Source organism: Bolinopsis microptera, chromosome 2 (genome assembly GCF_026151205.1).
Source record: "Bolinopsis microptera isolate Bmic1 chromosome 2, MBARI_Bmic_1.0, whole genome shotgun sequence".
NCBI lineage: Eukaryota > Metazoa > Ctenophora > Tentaculata > Lobata > Bolinopsidae > Bolinopsis > Bolinopsis microptera.
The window spans coordinates 7,346,710-7,362,133 of NC_087073.1; the positions used below are offsets into that span (position 1 = coordinate 7,346,710).

General features: G+C 37.4%; 1 protein-coding gene across 2 annotated transcripts in view; it reads left to right on the forward strand.

The window, feature by feature from the left end:
- The window catches only part of LOC134811527 (uncharacterized), a 47,825-nt gene extending 40,869 nt beyond the window's left edge, over nucleotides 1–6,956 (forward strand). For both annotated transcript variants that reach the window (XM_063818387.1, XM_063818386.1), the window contains 7 exons: nucleotides 809–882; nucleotides 3,085–3,185; nucleotides 3,386–3,613; nucleotides 4,619–4,677; nucleotides 5,233–5,372; nucleotides 5,501–5,725; nucleotides 5,834–6,956. In XM_063818387.1, the coding sequence (XP_063674457.1) occupies nucleotides 809–882; nucleotides 3,085–3,185; nucleotides 3,386–3,613; nucleotides 4,619–4,677; nucleotides 5,233–5,372; nucleotides 5,501–5,725; nucleotides 5,834–6,465 (1,459 nt within the window). In that variant the 3' untranslated portion in view covers nucleotides 6,466–6,956. The remainder of the gene's footprint in view (nucleotides 1–808; nucleotides 883–3,084; nucleotides 3,186–3,385; nucleotides 3,614–4,618; nucleotides 4,678–5,232; nucleotides 5,373–5,500; nucleotides 5,726–5,833) is intronic.
- The last annotated feature ends 8,468 nt before the right edge of the window (nucleotides 6,957–15,424 follow it).

Consider the following 15,424-nt stretch of genomic DNA (forward strand, 5'->3'; position numbering starts at 1 on the left):
CTGAATCCTATTGAGTAAGGTTCATAATTGCAATTTGATTTGTCTTGATTTTTCCTAAAAGATTCCACTAATGAACGGCCCTTAGAGTTAAACTTCATCATGTCATCTTACATTCGATATTTTTATTTTTATCCTACCACTTGCTCTATTCTACAAACGTTTGTTGTTAAAGCGCACACAGAATGCAAACAAAACAACCACGTCAAATTTACAGATTTCAAATCCTTTGATCTTTTAACATTAGAAATTAAAAATTCAATTTTAATTATTATATGAGAATAAAGCGTTGCAATATAAGTTGCATATAAATTATACTGTGTAGCCACTTGCCGGATGAAAACTAAATAAACTGGAAAAATAAACTTGATTATGAAATAATAATTCCAATATGATTATATAATTATGATAATCCCAATATTTAATTTGACCGAACCAACACATAGCAGGAGCCACATTAACGATAATAATGATCCAAGAAGACAATTTCATCTAACGCACTAAATTAAAGTCTGGCTCAAGAATGGTAACCACCCAGCACTTGTCGGCTAAAATAAGCTCCCCAACTGCTCTTTAGTCATTAAACTAGATTAATTTGATTAAGAGTCTCGCTTATACTTTAAATAAAACTGATAAAGTTAGTGGCCCTAATGTTAGGGAGCTAGTGGTTGGTAGCACTATTGTGCTCAGACATCACTCTGTAGTGCAAAAGACAGAGAGAGAAAAAAGGGGAAAAATCATCAAAGTTGTGGAGCATTGTACTCAAATGAGGTTCAATTTAATATGGGAGAACTAAAGAAATTATTTTCAGTTCGATATTTGACGCGTTCGATTACCACGAGGACAAAGGAGGAGAAAACGTCCGCAAACGGTCTTATCCAGCAGGTATGTGTCAATAATTGATAACTTATTTTACGTATTTGTGAAAGATGAGTGCTCAAACTATCCGGAAATGTCAGGTATTTGTTAAAATTCTGGTTCATGATCTGTGGTTGGTATGTTAGGATGGTTTGAATGGGAGCAGTAACAATTTTACAGCTTTGAAACAGCTATAAAATAATCTGGTACAAATACTGCAGATGCACAAAAAACGTACCTTAAAAAGTGTCTTGGTGCGCATCATTTAGTGCATCACCGGCAATCTAATGCACAAATATGCACCATGTCACTACTTCTCGCGACTCTTATAGTTATATGTTAATATTGCCGCTCTTCTCCCAAACGGACGGGCTGCTCTTCTTTGTCATTGATAATCGATCAATTCAATTCCTCGCTCCCGATTGGTTGAAACCCCCAGACCGCCATTCCTACGTTATTAATCGTTTCTCCTCCCCGATAGAAATAACACTTATCACTAGCTGAAAACCGTACCCACAACAATCTTGTAAATTATAACTCGTTACTATGGGCTAGACTATAGGCATAATAATAATAATATAGGGTTATAAAATAGTATTGGTAACTGAGTCACGGCAATTAAGTTTATTGGCGGCGAAAACTCTCTGAATCACGAGCTTATTAGTTATTGCTCCTTCAAATAAGTTATGATGATAACTTACATAATAATGAAATTATTAATGATAATTTCTAGCTGCTCGCTTTAGAATATGACAAAATACAATATGATTACCTCTTCATTGCCTGAGCAGCTCATCATTTCACGTGCTTCTCAAAAATAAATAGATAATTTATATAACTAAAGTTATATAACTAAAGTTAACGAGTTAACTGTTGTTCCGCTTAAACAATTGCTCCGGGCATAATTATGAATTATATGATCATTTACCCTGTAATAAAATAATAATACAAGTCAAAGACTCATCACCCAAAAGTTAAGACTAATCTACCAACCTGTCTCTACAATATAATATGATAAAAATGAAAGATGTTTATTTAGCGTTATCATAGTATCAGTCAACAGTAGTCAGTGAAAAGCTGATGAATGGAAATTAATGCTTTAGCCGTAAACTCACTTTGATTACCGGCCACTTTCCAAGAAGCAGCAATGATAGCACTTGTCTGGAAAGGTGAACAAAGGTAGCTCAAAAATTGGGATACAGTCCGTCTGCACATGTTATTAGCACCCAAGAGCACTCAGTAGCACCCAAGAGTATTCGGTTGGTGCAGAAAACAATGCCTACTGTTCCGTGTCAGCGACAAAAATAGGCCGCCAGTTCTAGAATAGATTATTCATGGAAGATTCTGGAAACCCTGTTAGAAAGTTAGAAAATACTCAAGATCTGCAACAATTTTTACCCGCCTCAAAACAATAACTACTCAGAAAGTGCACGAGAATATTCTGAGATGAGAAAAGAGTTTTCCCATATTTAAGTGTTATCTCAGCAGTAATAGGTAATTAGGATGAGGTCTAAACTTCAAAACACTTTGCAACAATATATAATATACTATTATATATATTATATATAATATATATAATATATATAATATACTATTATATATACTATAATAGTTATATGCTTCATTTATTGTCAAGTCTTGTCGGAAACTATTTGACATACAAGTCACAATATTTGGTTATAATATTGGAACGTAAGGTAATTGTACGTTAACGGTTAATAAGCTCTCCCAAAAGTTACAAAACGTCCCGGTGGCTAAAGTTGCTCCTTTTTCATACCTCTTAGTTTCATAGATAATTTCATAATTGGATCCTGTTTGTATGAAACAGGACAGAATGGTAACTGTGTTGGTGCTGTTCAGAGCAGCTTTGAAGTTCCCGAAAGTTCTGTTTTGTAACAATTAGGGTGACCACGTGTTCATGTTTACTGTCATTTACAGTTAACTTAATACCGTAATTTGCTTACTTAACAACCAAACCTACAATTGTAATGATAAACAATCAATTATGAGGGCATATTGATTGTGTTTAAAGTTCACTGAAAGTGACCTACCGTAAAAACGTAGGACCGAGTTTGGAGCAACCATGAAAGGATATAATCAAATCTTATAATTGATGCCGTTAGAAAGGCACTTTTCATATAAATATAAGATTATGGTTATGAGTTGTAATAGGTTATGATACCTGTTATGTTATACTTGCACGAAATAACGTATGCATTTGTGCTACAGGTGCAGGAAGACAACAAGTTAGCAAGAAAGCTACTCTGGGAAATGTCATGACAAACATGATGAGACACAAACGATTAGAAAACTTGGGAGCTAGACCTCAGGTTGGTTTTTAGAGTAGGTATATTATATACGGAATCTGAGATGTACCTCCACTGTCAGAAATTATAAAATGAATTTGTGAAGAAACTGTCATATTGTTGCATTTGGTCTGACAACAGTAATCAATAAGTACACTGACCGCAGATGATAAAGAACATTATGTCTTGTATTAAAATAGTAATATTTGACAAGTTAATTGCAGATGATAAAGAACAACATGTACGCGCAAGGTGTAGAGGGAGCTCCATTCCAGGGCCCCAGTATCCGCCACCCCAACAGAGGCTCCACTGTTCAGGACATCACCCAGAATGTCATGGCTCAGAGCAGATCCATCAACGAGAGCATGGCCTCCCTGAACATGCCCGCTAGAAATAAGAACATGCCCATGACCACACCTCAACCTACCCCCCTGGGACAACCTCCTGCTCAGGTGGGTTTCACTGTAACGTGTTAGAAGAGAACCCCACCCCCACTGGTTTCTAGAACTATACTTCTACAAAATAGTACTGTTATAATACACCTACCCTTCTAAGGTACTACTCCTTACTAGGACATCAGTAACGACAGTCAAAATGGAGAAAAAAGTAGTTTTGCGCCCAGTTGTTTTATTGGGGCGCGAACTGTATTCTTACAGAAGTATCCGCGCGAAATTAGCCGATTTTTACAAATAAATGTATATTTGGCCGATTTGCCGCCACGCGATACTCTATAATCATCGCATCTTGAAGGGTGAACAATTATGCATGGTATCGGCTCATTCGAAATGGCCACTACTCAATAGCGGTATTTTTGAACCGAATGTTTTCCAGTTCCATCAATTTTTGTGTCGAAACTGTGTACATGTACTCTGAGTGATTATGATGTATAATAATATGTAGTAAGGGGAGGAGAAGTTTACTGGCGAAGTGGTGATGCTCAATGTATATCACTGTGCCAGTGAGACTATAACATCTTGGCCAAAATATCAGGGCAACAAGTAACAACTAATAAGTATAATCTTCGTACTGTCAGCGTTATAGTCATCAGGCTTGTTGTACACTGTGTAACGTTGCCTGTTGGCGCCCCCCCCCCCCCCCCCGCAGAAAATGCGCCCCCTCCCTGATTGTGCCCATCCCTAAAATTGAACAAATTAGGTGATTTTACGCCACTGTACACTATGACCTGGGGGTTTTTCTGCACAGGTTTTCTACATTGTTAGTGCCCACAGGAAGTATTTTCCGTTAAGAAATTTACTGCGGATTTGAGTTCGGTCAATTTTATTTGGTTTATTGTGCATTTTACAAAGAACTATTTGAGGACAGGGTTTAAAATATTCTAAGATTAATACATAGATTATATAAACTGCGGATGCAATTTTTTGAAGATGGATTTTAATTTTGTAGAGATTTTTCTCGAATGTGTCATTTAAATTAACGTGATTCTGACTGAATTTCAGGGCGTAGACATTCCCAGATCCCCCAACATCTCCTCTCCAAGTGCAGTGTTCAACAACCCGTGAGTAAGGGTTTAACTGATTATTCTAGATACTTTCTGAGTTGACTCAATTCGTCTTTAAGGGCAACTGATTAATTGTTTTTCAAGTCTGAACAGTTATCAAACAGCATAATTCACAGCACGAATTCAACAAGCATAAATGGAGAAAGAAATATATATTATATATATCAAAACTTAGAGTCCTATTCTAAGACTTATAGTTGCGAAAGTTTAAATTGTAACTTTATATACGGTTTTTACTATGAAGGCGGCCAAAAAGGCGACCTAAAGGATGCGTGAGCCTTTAGGCTATTGTCCAACTTTAAATATTACACATATTTTATACTTTTATACTTCAGGCCTTTGATGATAAGCACTGTTATTCAAACAATTATGACTAAAAATAGGACTAAATGTAGTAGAGCATAACCTCACCACTTTTACTGTTACAACTTTGCGAAAAGAAGTGTCCAAATTGTGGACGGCTAGAGGTCAGCCTACAATCACATCCACTCTATGATAAGTAGACCTTTCTCCAGTCTTCTCACAACCACTTTCTAATTTTCAACTCTGCAGGTTAGGTGGGGTTGGACCGAGGATGGGACCTCCTCCCAACCAGACTATGTTGTCGAATAACATGATGATGAGAGGAGTCATGAATCCTGAGCAGAGACCGATCCCCGGTCAGCCTGGCCACTACCCCATGCAATCTATGGGTAAGCTACTAATGGTTGCTGAATATGACTGTATTTAGGACTAACAATCATTGTTGTAGCACTGCTCAGCAAGTGAACATGTGATTAGTAACCTGCAGGCTGCAACTTATCTACACACTATCGCTCAGGAGATCCTATAGCAATGCAGCAGCAACAGCAGCTGTATCAGAGGATGGCGGGCGGCATGTACAACGGCCCTCACGGCCTGACCCTGGTGCAGGGCAGTAACATGGGGCCCAGGATGGTCTATAACCCGGTCAGTGGACAGACCATCATGACAACCCAACACTCCGGAGGGATGATGAGTGCTGCTCAGGCCGGGGCCGGGAACAACGTCCTACCCTCACGATCGGGTGGGTGACAGGTTATCTTCTCACTTTCACTTCTGTGCCATTCCTGGAGAATTACTTTTTAATGTTTGAAAATGGTATTGGTGACAGTGTAACATTTGTTCGTTTCAGGAATGATAGGTCCTGGCAGCAGTATGATCCCTGGGATGGGGCCAGCTCCTCCAAACATGTCTGCTGCTAACATGGTTCAGAATCAGAGCGCTATGAGCATGCCTCAGAAAATTATGGCAGATCAAATCATGGTTAGTCAAGCCATGCACGCTGGCGTCATGCTGAATAACCAATCAGTGGTACCCAATCAGACTATCGGATCTGGAAACTTCCCTCCCCACCTACCCCCAAGTTCCATGGCCCACTCCGCCCTTTCCAGGGAGATGCAACTGAACCAGATGTCTAGAGACCTGCCACCAGGAGCCCTATCTCGCGGCCCAGGTACACCTAACATGATGTCTCCGGACAACAAGAACAAGCAGATGCTGAACAAGAACCCGACTGGCGGTGCTGGGGTTGGGGCGGCGGTGATGATGTCGGGTAACATGCCCCCTCCTATGTCCCCTGCCACAACCATGGTATCCCCTCCATCAGCCGGTACCCCTCAGATGGGAGGCAGCAGGACGCCCCAACAGAGAACCCCTCCTGCCAGTGACTCCCCTGGGACCACAGAGAATAGTCGGGACAACATCACTCTGAACACTGCTGTAGCTGAGCCTCTCCCAGGGGACGACGCTATGAACCCTACTTAGGGTGCTACAGGTAACTGAGTTGTATCCCTTATTTTCCCTGGTAAATATTTTGTTCTGACCTTTCGGAACTGTGATGTAAACTGTTAAACTGTTGAATTGTCGAACTGTGAAGATGTGGAAATGTTGAACTGTAGCTTCCCCATTAAAGGCTGGATTTTTGTCTGAATTTTTAATGATGGCTTGGAAAGTGATTTCCCTAATCCATAAAATGTTTTTGAGCTGTTATGAAAATCTGACTTTCGTATTAGAATATTGAAGGATCGATTATCTGTTCAGCTTAATTTTCATAATCTTAAAAATAATTGATTGTGCTGCATATCGTTATTTTTCTGCTAGATGCTGATTTATTTATTGTTACTTGGGTTGTTTTGCTCCAAATTTGAGGTACTTTGTATGCCAGTTTGCTTCTTTAAGGTACAGGGTTGTCCACAAATTGTATTTATTTGGCCGTATTGAATTGTCTTTAATAATTCATTCAGTTATTGATATCATTATTTGATTCATTATTTAAGATTTGACATCATTCATTATATTATCAACTATCTTAAAGTTGAATCTACTGTATGGCAATGTTATTTCTTCGAAGCAAAATTAACTCATTCTACCTTAAAATAAAGTGTTATGTATTTCAATGACGAATTGATATAACATCTCAAAATTTGATTTCTCTGTTTATCTAACCTAATTCTCGTCCAGCATGGCAGTTTCTAAGATATCGTTACCAGCAGATTTTGGTATAGAGAACCTGGACTGTCCTGTACACGGGAACATAGAGATAAAGCTACAAGAGGACCAGAAGATGAGAGCTAACTCTATGATCCTATCCCTCCATAGTCCGGTGTTTCAGAACATGTTCTTTAAACTGGGCAGAACTTCTGTTGACTTCAAAATTTTCACCGCTGATGTTGTTGGACGATTTTAGGGCTGATGTTGTTGGACAGTTTCTAGCGGGTTTGTACGATGGTAAAGTAGAGGTTTACAGGGATAACTTTAGAGAGATGTACAAGATGGCTGCAGTTTTTAAGATTGAGTGGTTGGGATTGAGATGTGAGCATGTTTTCTGTAAGATAATCAATGATCTTCTTGTGGAGTATAACATGAGATATACTATTGGTGGTGATCCTCTTGCTGATACATTGGGAAGAATGTTGTGGATTTTTGAGGAGGCAATATTTTCTTTGACAGCTTCTAAAAGTTCAGAATTGCTGAATATAACTGCTGATCTTTTCATTAAAAAGATAAGCTCACAAGGCATTACCCAATTTGTTCAATTCTACTTATCTGACTTTGCCAATCTCTCTGAGGAGAAGCTGGACATTGCGATAAAGATAACAGGAGAGAATGTAGTCGTCCTGTTGCAAACTGTGAGGGATAATATTTGTAATATTACTGAAACAGGATTGAGCAATAGTTGCAGGTTCTTGTTAAGGAACATCGACTTGGTGAAGTGTAGACAACAAGAACCTGAGTTATACGAGGAGATATTTGATATCTTGTTGGAAAACATGGACAAACTTTCTTCTTTGGATGCTAAAATGGTCGCTCAGCTGAACAGACAGACTCTGAAATCTCTCCTGAAATTTTCAAATCAGCAAATAATCGATGATCCAGACCCTGGTTCGGACATATCATACGAAAATATTATCAACCTTTTCCATGGTAAAGTTGTCCTTGAAATTCGTGGAAGATGTGATAAATTAACGGAGTCAATAAAAATTCGCTCAAAGGTTGCAAGAAAAGTACAAGGCATTCATGCCTGGATCGATGTTATATCGCAAATGAAAGAGGTCAAGAATATGTACATGGTTTTTGAAGCTCTTTTTTATCTTACAAGTTTCATTTATAAAGAATTTGATGACCAGGCATTAGAAAAGATGGTCGTGTTAAAAGATCGAAGGGGCTTTTCACGAGTGAATCCACAGTTTTTAATTGATCGCTGTCGTGAGTTACCAAGACTATTGAATTTATTATTAGCATGTCCGGAACTGGTTTCATGTTATGAATCGAGAAGGACCGTCTCAAAAAAGTGGGTTCCTCTTAATGATTTCCTTTTCAAAGAAACTGTTCTTCATTTTCGTTTTCCGCATCACCAACGAGAAACTGAGAATTGTTTTCTACCACATTGCTGTTTCATACTAAAAATAGCACCCGGAACTATCGAGAATCCGGAGAATTTTAATATACAGCTTCTAAAGGACACTTCCCAATCAAATTATTCGTGCTTACGGCACTCAGAACTTATTTCGGCAAACAAAATTCATCTTGTTGCAGAGAGACATAAACAATATGTAAATAATCCCTCAGGTTTTTATTCAGTGTATCTTTCGTATTTTGGAAGACCTACAAGCTACGGAAAAACTTTGGAGTGGGGTAATATACGAAGTTCATTATCAGGAGATACCTGTGACAGTTTTATCAAACTGGTTGCATATGTTGATCTGTGATCAATTCATAATTCAGAGCATATGACATTTTTGTGCTGGATTGAAATGTTTATGTATCTATTATTTATATAATATTTATATTTATACATACTTCATAATCAAAATATTCTGTTTTGTAGTGCCCCTTTGCCGACGCCCTGAAAATTAGTTAAAATTCAGTCAGTATATTTTTCACGGTTGCCTCCTTCATTGGATTATTGTTTTAAAATTGAATTTACCAATAGTTCATCAGCAACAAATTTAGAGTTTTTATTTTCAGACAAATCATGTTGAATGTCACTTTTACTTAACCGTGTCTTATATTGAGGTTGTTTTGTTATTTATGTTGTTGACGTAAGATTTTTCAGTCGGAGCGAGTTAGGTTTTCCTGATATCATTAATCACTCTCTCCAAAACAACTAAGATTTACAATGGCCAACTGTTTTAACTTTTTAACCGTTGCTCGAACTGTGAGCGGGTAATCTAACATGTAAATATCCCCAGCATGGCAGTGTCTAAGATATCGTTACCAGCAGATTTTGGTATAGAGAACCTGGACTGTCCGGTCCACGGGAACATAGAGATAAAGCTACAAGAGGATCAGAAGATGAGAGCTAACTCCATGATCCTATCCCTCCATAGTCCGGTGTTTCAGAACATGTTCTTTAACCTGGGCAGAACTTCTATAGACTTGGACGATTTTAGGGCTGATGTTGTTGGACAGTTTCTAGCGGGTTTGTACGATGGTAAAGTAGAGGTTTACAGGGAAAACTTTAGAGAGATGTACAAGATGGCTGCAGTTTTTAAGATTGAGTGGTTGATATTGAGATGTGAGCATGTTTTCTGTAAGATAATAAATGATCTTCTTGTGGAGTATAACATGAGGTATACTATTGGTGGTGATCCTCTGGCTGATACATTGGGAAGAATGTTGTGGATTTTTGAGGAGGCAATATTTTCTTTGACAGCTTCTAAAAGTTCAGAATTGCTGAATATAACTGCTGATCTTTTCATTAAAAAGATAAGCTCACAAGGCATTACCCAATTTGTTCAATTCTACTTGTCTGACTTTACCAATCTCTCTGAGGAAAAGCTGGACATTGCGATAAAGATAACAGGAGAGAATGTAGTCGTCATGTTGCAAACTGTGAGAAATAATATTTGTAATATTACTGAAACAGGGTTGAGCAATAGTTGCAGGTTCTTGTTAAAGACCATGGACTTGGTGAAGTGTAGACAACAAGAACCTGAGTTATATGAGGAGATATTTGATATCTTGTTGGAAAACATGGACAAAATTTCTTCTTTGGATGCTAAAATGGTCGCTCAGCTGAACAGACAGACTCTGAAATCTCTCCTGAAATTATCAAATCAGCAAATAATCGATGATCCAGACCCTGGTTCAGACATATCATACGAAAATATTATCAACCTTTTCCATGGTAAATATTCCATTCAAATTCATGTAAGATGTGTGAAATTAACGGAGTCAATAAAAATTCACTCAAAGGTTGCAAGAAAAGTACAAGGCATTCATGCCTGGATCGATGTTATATCGCAAATGAAAGAGGTCAAGAATATGTACATGGTTTTTGAATCTCTATTTTATCTTAGCAATTTCATTTTAAAAGAATTTGATGACCAGACGTTAGAAAAATTGGTCTTGTTAAAAGATCGCAGGGGCTTTTCTCGAGTAAATCCACAGTTTTTAAATGATCAATTTAGCTGTCATAAGTTACCAAGACTATTGAATTTATTATTAGCATGTCCGGAACTGGTTTCATGTTATGAATCGAGACGAACCGTCTCAAAACAGTGGGTTCCTCTTGATGATTTCCTTTCCAAAGAAACTGTTCTTCATTTTCATTTTCCGCATCACCAACGAGAAACTGAGAATTGTTCTCTACCATCAGACTGCTGTTTCAAATTAAAAATAGCACCCGGAACTATCGAGAATCCGAAGAATTTTAATATACAGCTCATGAAGGACACTTCTCAATCAAATCATTCTGAACTTATTTCGGGAAACAAAATTCATCTTGTTGCAGAGAGATATAAACGGTGTGGAAATGATCCCTCAGGTTTTTATCCACTAACTGTGCATCTTTCGTATTTTGGAAGACCCTCTCTTACAAACTACGGAAAAACTTTGGCGTGGGGTGTTATAAGAAGTTCATTATCAGGAGATACCTGCGATAGTTTTGTCAGACTGGTTGCGTATGTTGATATGTGATCAATTTCTATTTTCAGACCAATCATGTTGAATGTCACTTTTACTTATAATCTATTGAGTTTTGTTTTGTTATTTATGTTGTTGACGTAAGATTTTTAAGTCGGAGTTAGGTTTTCCTGATATCATTAATCATTCTCTCCAAAACATCAAAGATGTTCAATGTTAAGCCAACTTTTAAAACTTTTTAACCGTTACTCGAACTGTGAACGGGTAATCTAAAATATAAATATCCCCAGCATGGCAGTGTCTAAGATATCGTTACCAGCAGATTTTGGTATAGAGAACCTGGACTGTCCTGTACACGGGAACATGGAGATAAAGTTACAAGAGGACCAGAAGATGAGAGCTAACTCCATGATCCTATCCCTCCATAGTCCGGTGTTCCAGAACATGTTCTTCAAACTGGGCAGAACTTCTGTAGACTTGGACGATTTTAGGGCTGATGTTGTTGGACAGTTTCTAGCGGGTTTGTACGATGGTAAAGTAGATGTTTACAGGGACAACTTTAGAGAGATGTACAAGATGGCTACAGTTTTTAAGATTGAGTGGTTGATATTGAGATGTGAGCATGTTTTCTGTAAGATAATCAATGATCTTCTTGTGGAATACAACATGAGGTATACTAATGGTGGTGATCCTCTGGCTGATACCCTGGGAAGAATGTCGTGGATTTTTGAGGAGGCAATATTTTCTTTGACAGCTTCTAAAAGTTCAGAATTGCTGAATATAACTGCTGATCTTTTCATTAAAAAGATAAGCTCACAAGGCATTACCCAATTTGTTCAATTCTACTTATCTGACTTTACCAATCTCTCTGAGGAGAAGCTGGAAATTGCGATAAAGATAACAGGAGAGAATGTAGTCGTCCTGTTGCAAACTGTGAGGGATAATATTTGTAATATTACTGAAACAGGATTGAGCAATAGTTGCAGGTTCTTGTTAAGGAACATGGACTTGGTGAAATGTAGACAACAAGAACCTGAGTTGTATGAGGATATATTTGATATCTTGCTGGAAAACATGGACAACTTCACAGGATCAGATGCCAAAATGGTTGCCCAGCTTAATAGACAGACTCTTAAATCTCTATTGGTATTTTCAAATCAGCAAACAGTTGACGATCCAGAAACTGGTTCAGACTTGACCCATGAGAATATTATCAACTTTTTTCGTAATGATATTGATGAAATCTGTTGTAATGTGATGGAACCGATGCAAATCACTAGGGAATCCAGTGTTGCAAGAAAGGAGGAAGGACTTTGCACGTGGATCGATTTTATATCGCAAATGAAAGAGGTGAAGAACATGTACATGGTTTTTGAGGCTCTTTTCACCGTGGAATTTTACGTTTTACAAGAAATTGGCAGTAAGTCACTTGAAAAGTTGGTTATGCTGAAGGATCGTAGGGGCTTTTCGCGTGTAAATCCTCAATTTTTATTTGACCAATCAAAATTTTTTTATATGACGTCACAAAAAGGATTGAACTTGTTGTTCCAATGCCAAGACCTTATCTCATGTCATGAATCGAGAAGAACTGTCGCTATCAAGACTGTACCTATTGGTGATTTTCTTTTCAAGGAGATTTTTTATCAATTTTCTTTTCCGCATCACCAACCAGAAACTGAAAATTGTGCCCAAACTCGTTGTTATTTTGAACTGAAGATAACTCCTGAAACTATGGAGAATCCAAATAATTTCAATATCCAACTAGTGGAACGGAATGTTCTGCCAAATCAACACTCTGAATTAGTATCTGCTGAAAAGATTCATCTTGTCGTTGAGGTGCTTAACCCCACTTATAATAGTCCCGAAATTATGTACCCTTCATTTATTGGGAGACCCATTGCTGAGTTATATTATCAACATGGGCGATATTGGAGATGGGGTAATGATATTTATGATAATCGTAATTATGTCCGATTGGTCGCATATGTTGATCAATTTTTGCCAACTTCCTGACAATTTGGCATTGTGTGACTGTACAAATTGCTTATTTAATTGTTATGAAATTGCTTCATAATAATATAACAAATACTATACCCCGAAAAGCATATTTCAATTTTTAAAGAATATTTTTCGCCTGTACTCGATGCGTTGGTATTTTTATTTTTATTTTAAATTAAATATCTGTAATTTTAAGGTATACAGCTTTTGGATCAGACATTGTGTATTTTTACATCTTTTACATCCTTTTAAACTTTAAATTCATCCTTTTAGTATTAGTATATATAATAATATGTTTTATAACAGTACAAGTCGAGAGCTCTTTTTCTGAAATATTGATCCCTTTACCGAGGTTGGTACCGTGGGTGTGACTATATATCCATCTCTGTTACTAACATAGGTTAGCAGCCAAAATACTGCAATGCTGATTTTTGATACAAATTGTGATACAAATTGCACATGTAACATGCATTATACATATGACTGATTTTGCTGTTTTTTAAACTGTCCATGTAAAACATGTAATTATCCTCAGCATGGCAGTGTCTAAGATATCGTTACCAGCAGATTTTGGTATAGAGAACCTGGACTGTCCTGTACACGGGAACATAGAGATAAAGTTACAAGAGGACCAGAAGATGAGAGCTAACTCCATGATCCTATCCCTCCATAGTCCGGTGTTCCAGAACATGTTCTTTAACCTGGGTAGAACTTCTGTAGACTTGGACGATTTTAGGGCTGATGTTGTTGGACAGTTTCTAGCGGGTTTGTACGATGGTAAAGTAGATGTTTACAGGGACAACTTTAGAGAGATGTACAAGATGGCTACAGTTTTTAAGATTGAGTGGTTGATATTGAGATGTGAGCATGTTTTCTGTAAGATAATCAATGATCTTCTTGTGGAATACAACATGAGGTATACTAATGGTGGTGATCCTCTGGCTGATACCCTGGGAAGAATGTCGTGGATTTTTGAGGAGGCAATATTTTCTTTGACAGCTTCTAAAAGTTCAGAATTGCTGAATATAACTGCTGATCTTTTCATTAAAAAGATAAGCTCACAAGGCATTACCCAATTTGTTCAATTCTACTTATCTGACTTTACCAATCTCTCTGAGGAGAAGCTGGAAATTGCGATAAAGATAACAGGAGAGAATGTAGTCGTCCTGTTGCAAACTGTGAGGGATAATATTTGTAATATTACTGAAACAGGATTGAGCAATAGTTGCAGGTTTTTGTTAAAGACCATGGACTTGGTGAAGTGTAGACAACAAGAACCTGAGTTATATGAGGAGATATTTGATATCTTGTTAGAAAACATGGACAAACTTTCTTCTTTGGATGCGAAGATGGTCGCTCAGCTGAATAGACAGACTCTGAAATCTCTCCTGAAGTTTTCAAATCATCAAATGATCGATGATCCAGACCCTGGTTCAGACATATCATACGAAAATATTATCAACCTTTTCCATGGTAAAAATTCCCTTGACATTCATGCAAGATGTATGAAATTAACGGAGTCAATAAACATTCGCTCAAAGGTTGCAAGAAAAGTACAAGGCATTCATGCCTGGATCGATGTTATATCGCAAATGAATGAGGTCAAGAATATGTACATGGTTTTTGAAGCTCTTTCTTATCTTAGAAGTTTCATTTTTAAAGAATTTGATGACCAGGCATTAGAAAAGATGGTCGTGTTAAAAGATCGAAGGGGCTTTTCTCGAGTGAATCCACAGTTTTTGAATGATCGCTGTCGTGAGTTACCAAGACTATTGAATTTATTATTAGCATGTCCGGAACTGGTTTCATGTTATGAATCGAGAAGGACCGTCTCAAGAAAGTGGGTTCCTCTTAATGATTTCCTTTTCAAAGAAACTGTTCTTCATTTTCGTTTTCCGCATTACCAACGAGAAACTGAGAATTGTTCTCTACCACATTGCTGTTTCATACTAAAAATAGCACCCGGAACTATCGAGAATCCGGAGAATTTTAATATACAGCTTCTGAAGGACACTTCTCAATCAAATCATTCGTGCTTACGGCACTCAGAACTTATTTCGGCAAACAAAATTCATCTTGTTGCAGAGAAACATAAACAATGTTTAAATAATCCCTCAGGTTTTTATTCAGTGTATCTTTCGTATCTTGGAAGACCTACAAGCTACGGAAAAACTTTGGAGTGGGGTAATATAAGAAGTTCATTATCAGGAGATACCTGTGACAGTTTTATTAAACTGGTTGCATATGTTGATCTGTGATCAATTCATAATTCAGAGCATATGACATTTTTGTGCTGGATTGAAATGTTTATATCTATTATTTATATAATATTTATTATTTATACATACTTCATAATCAA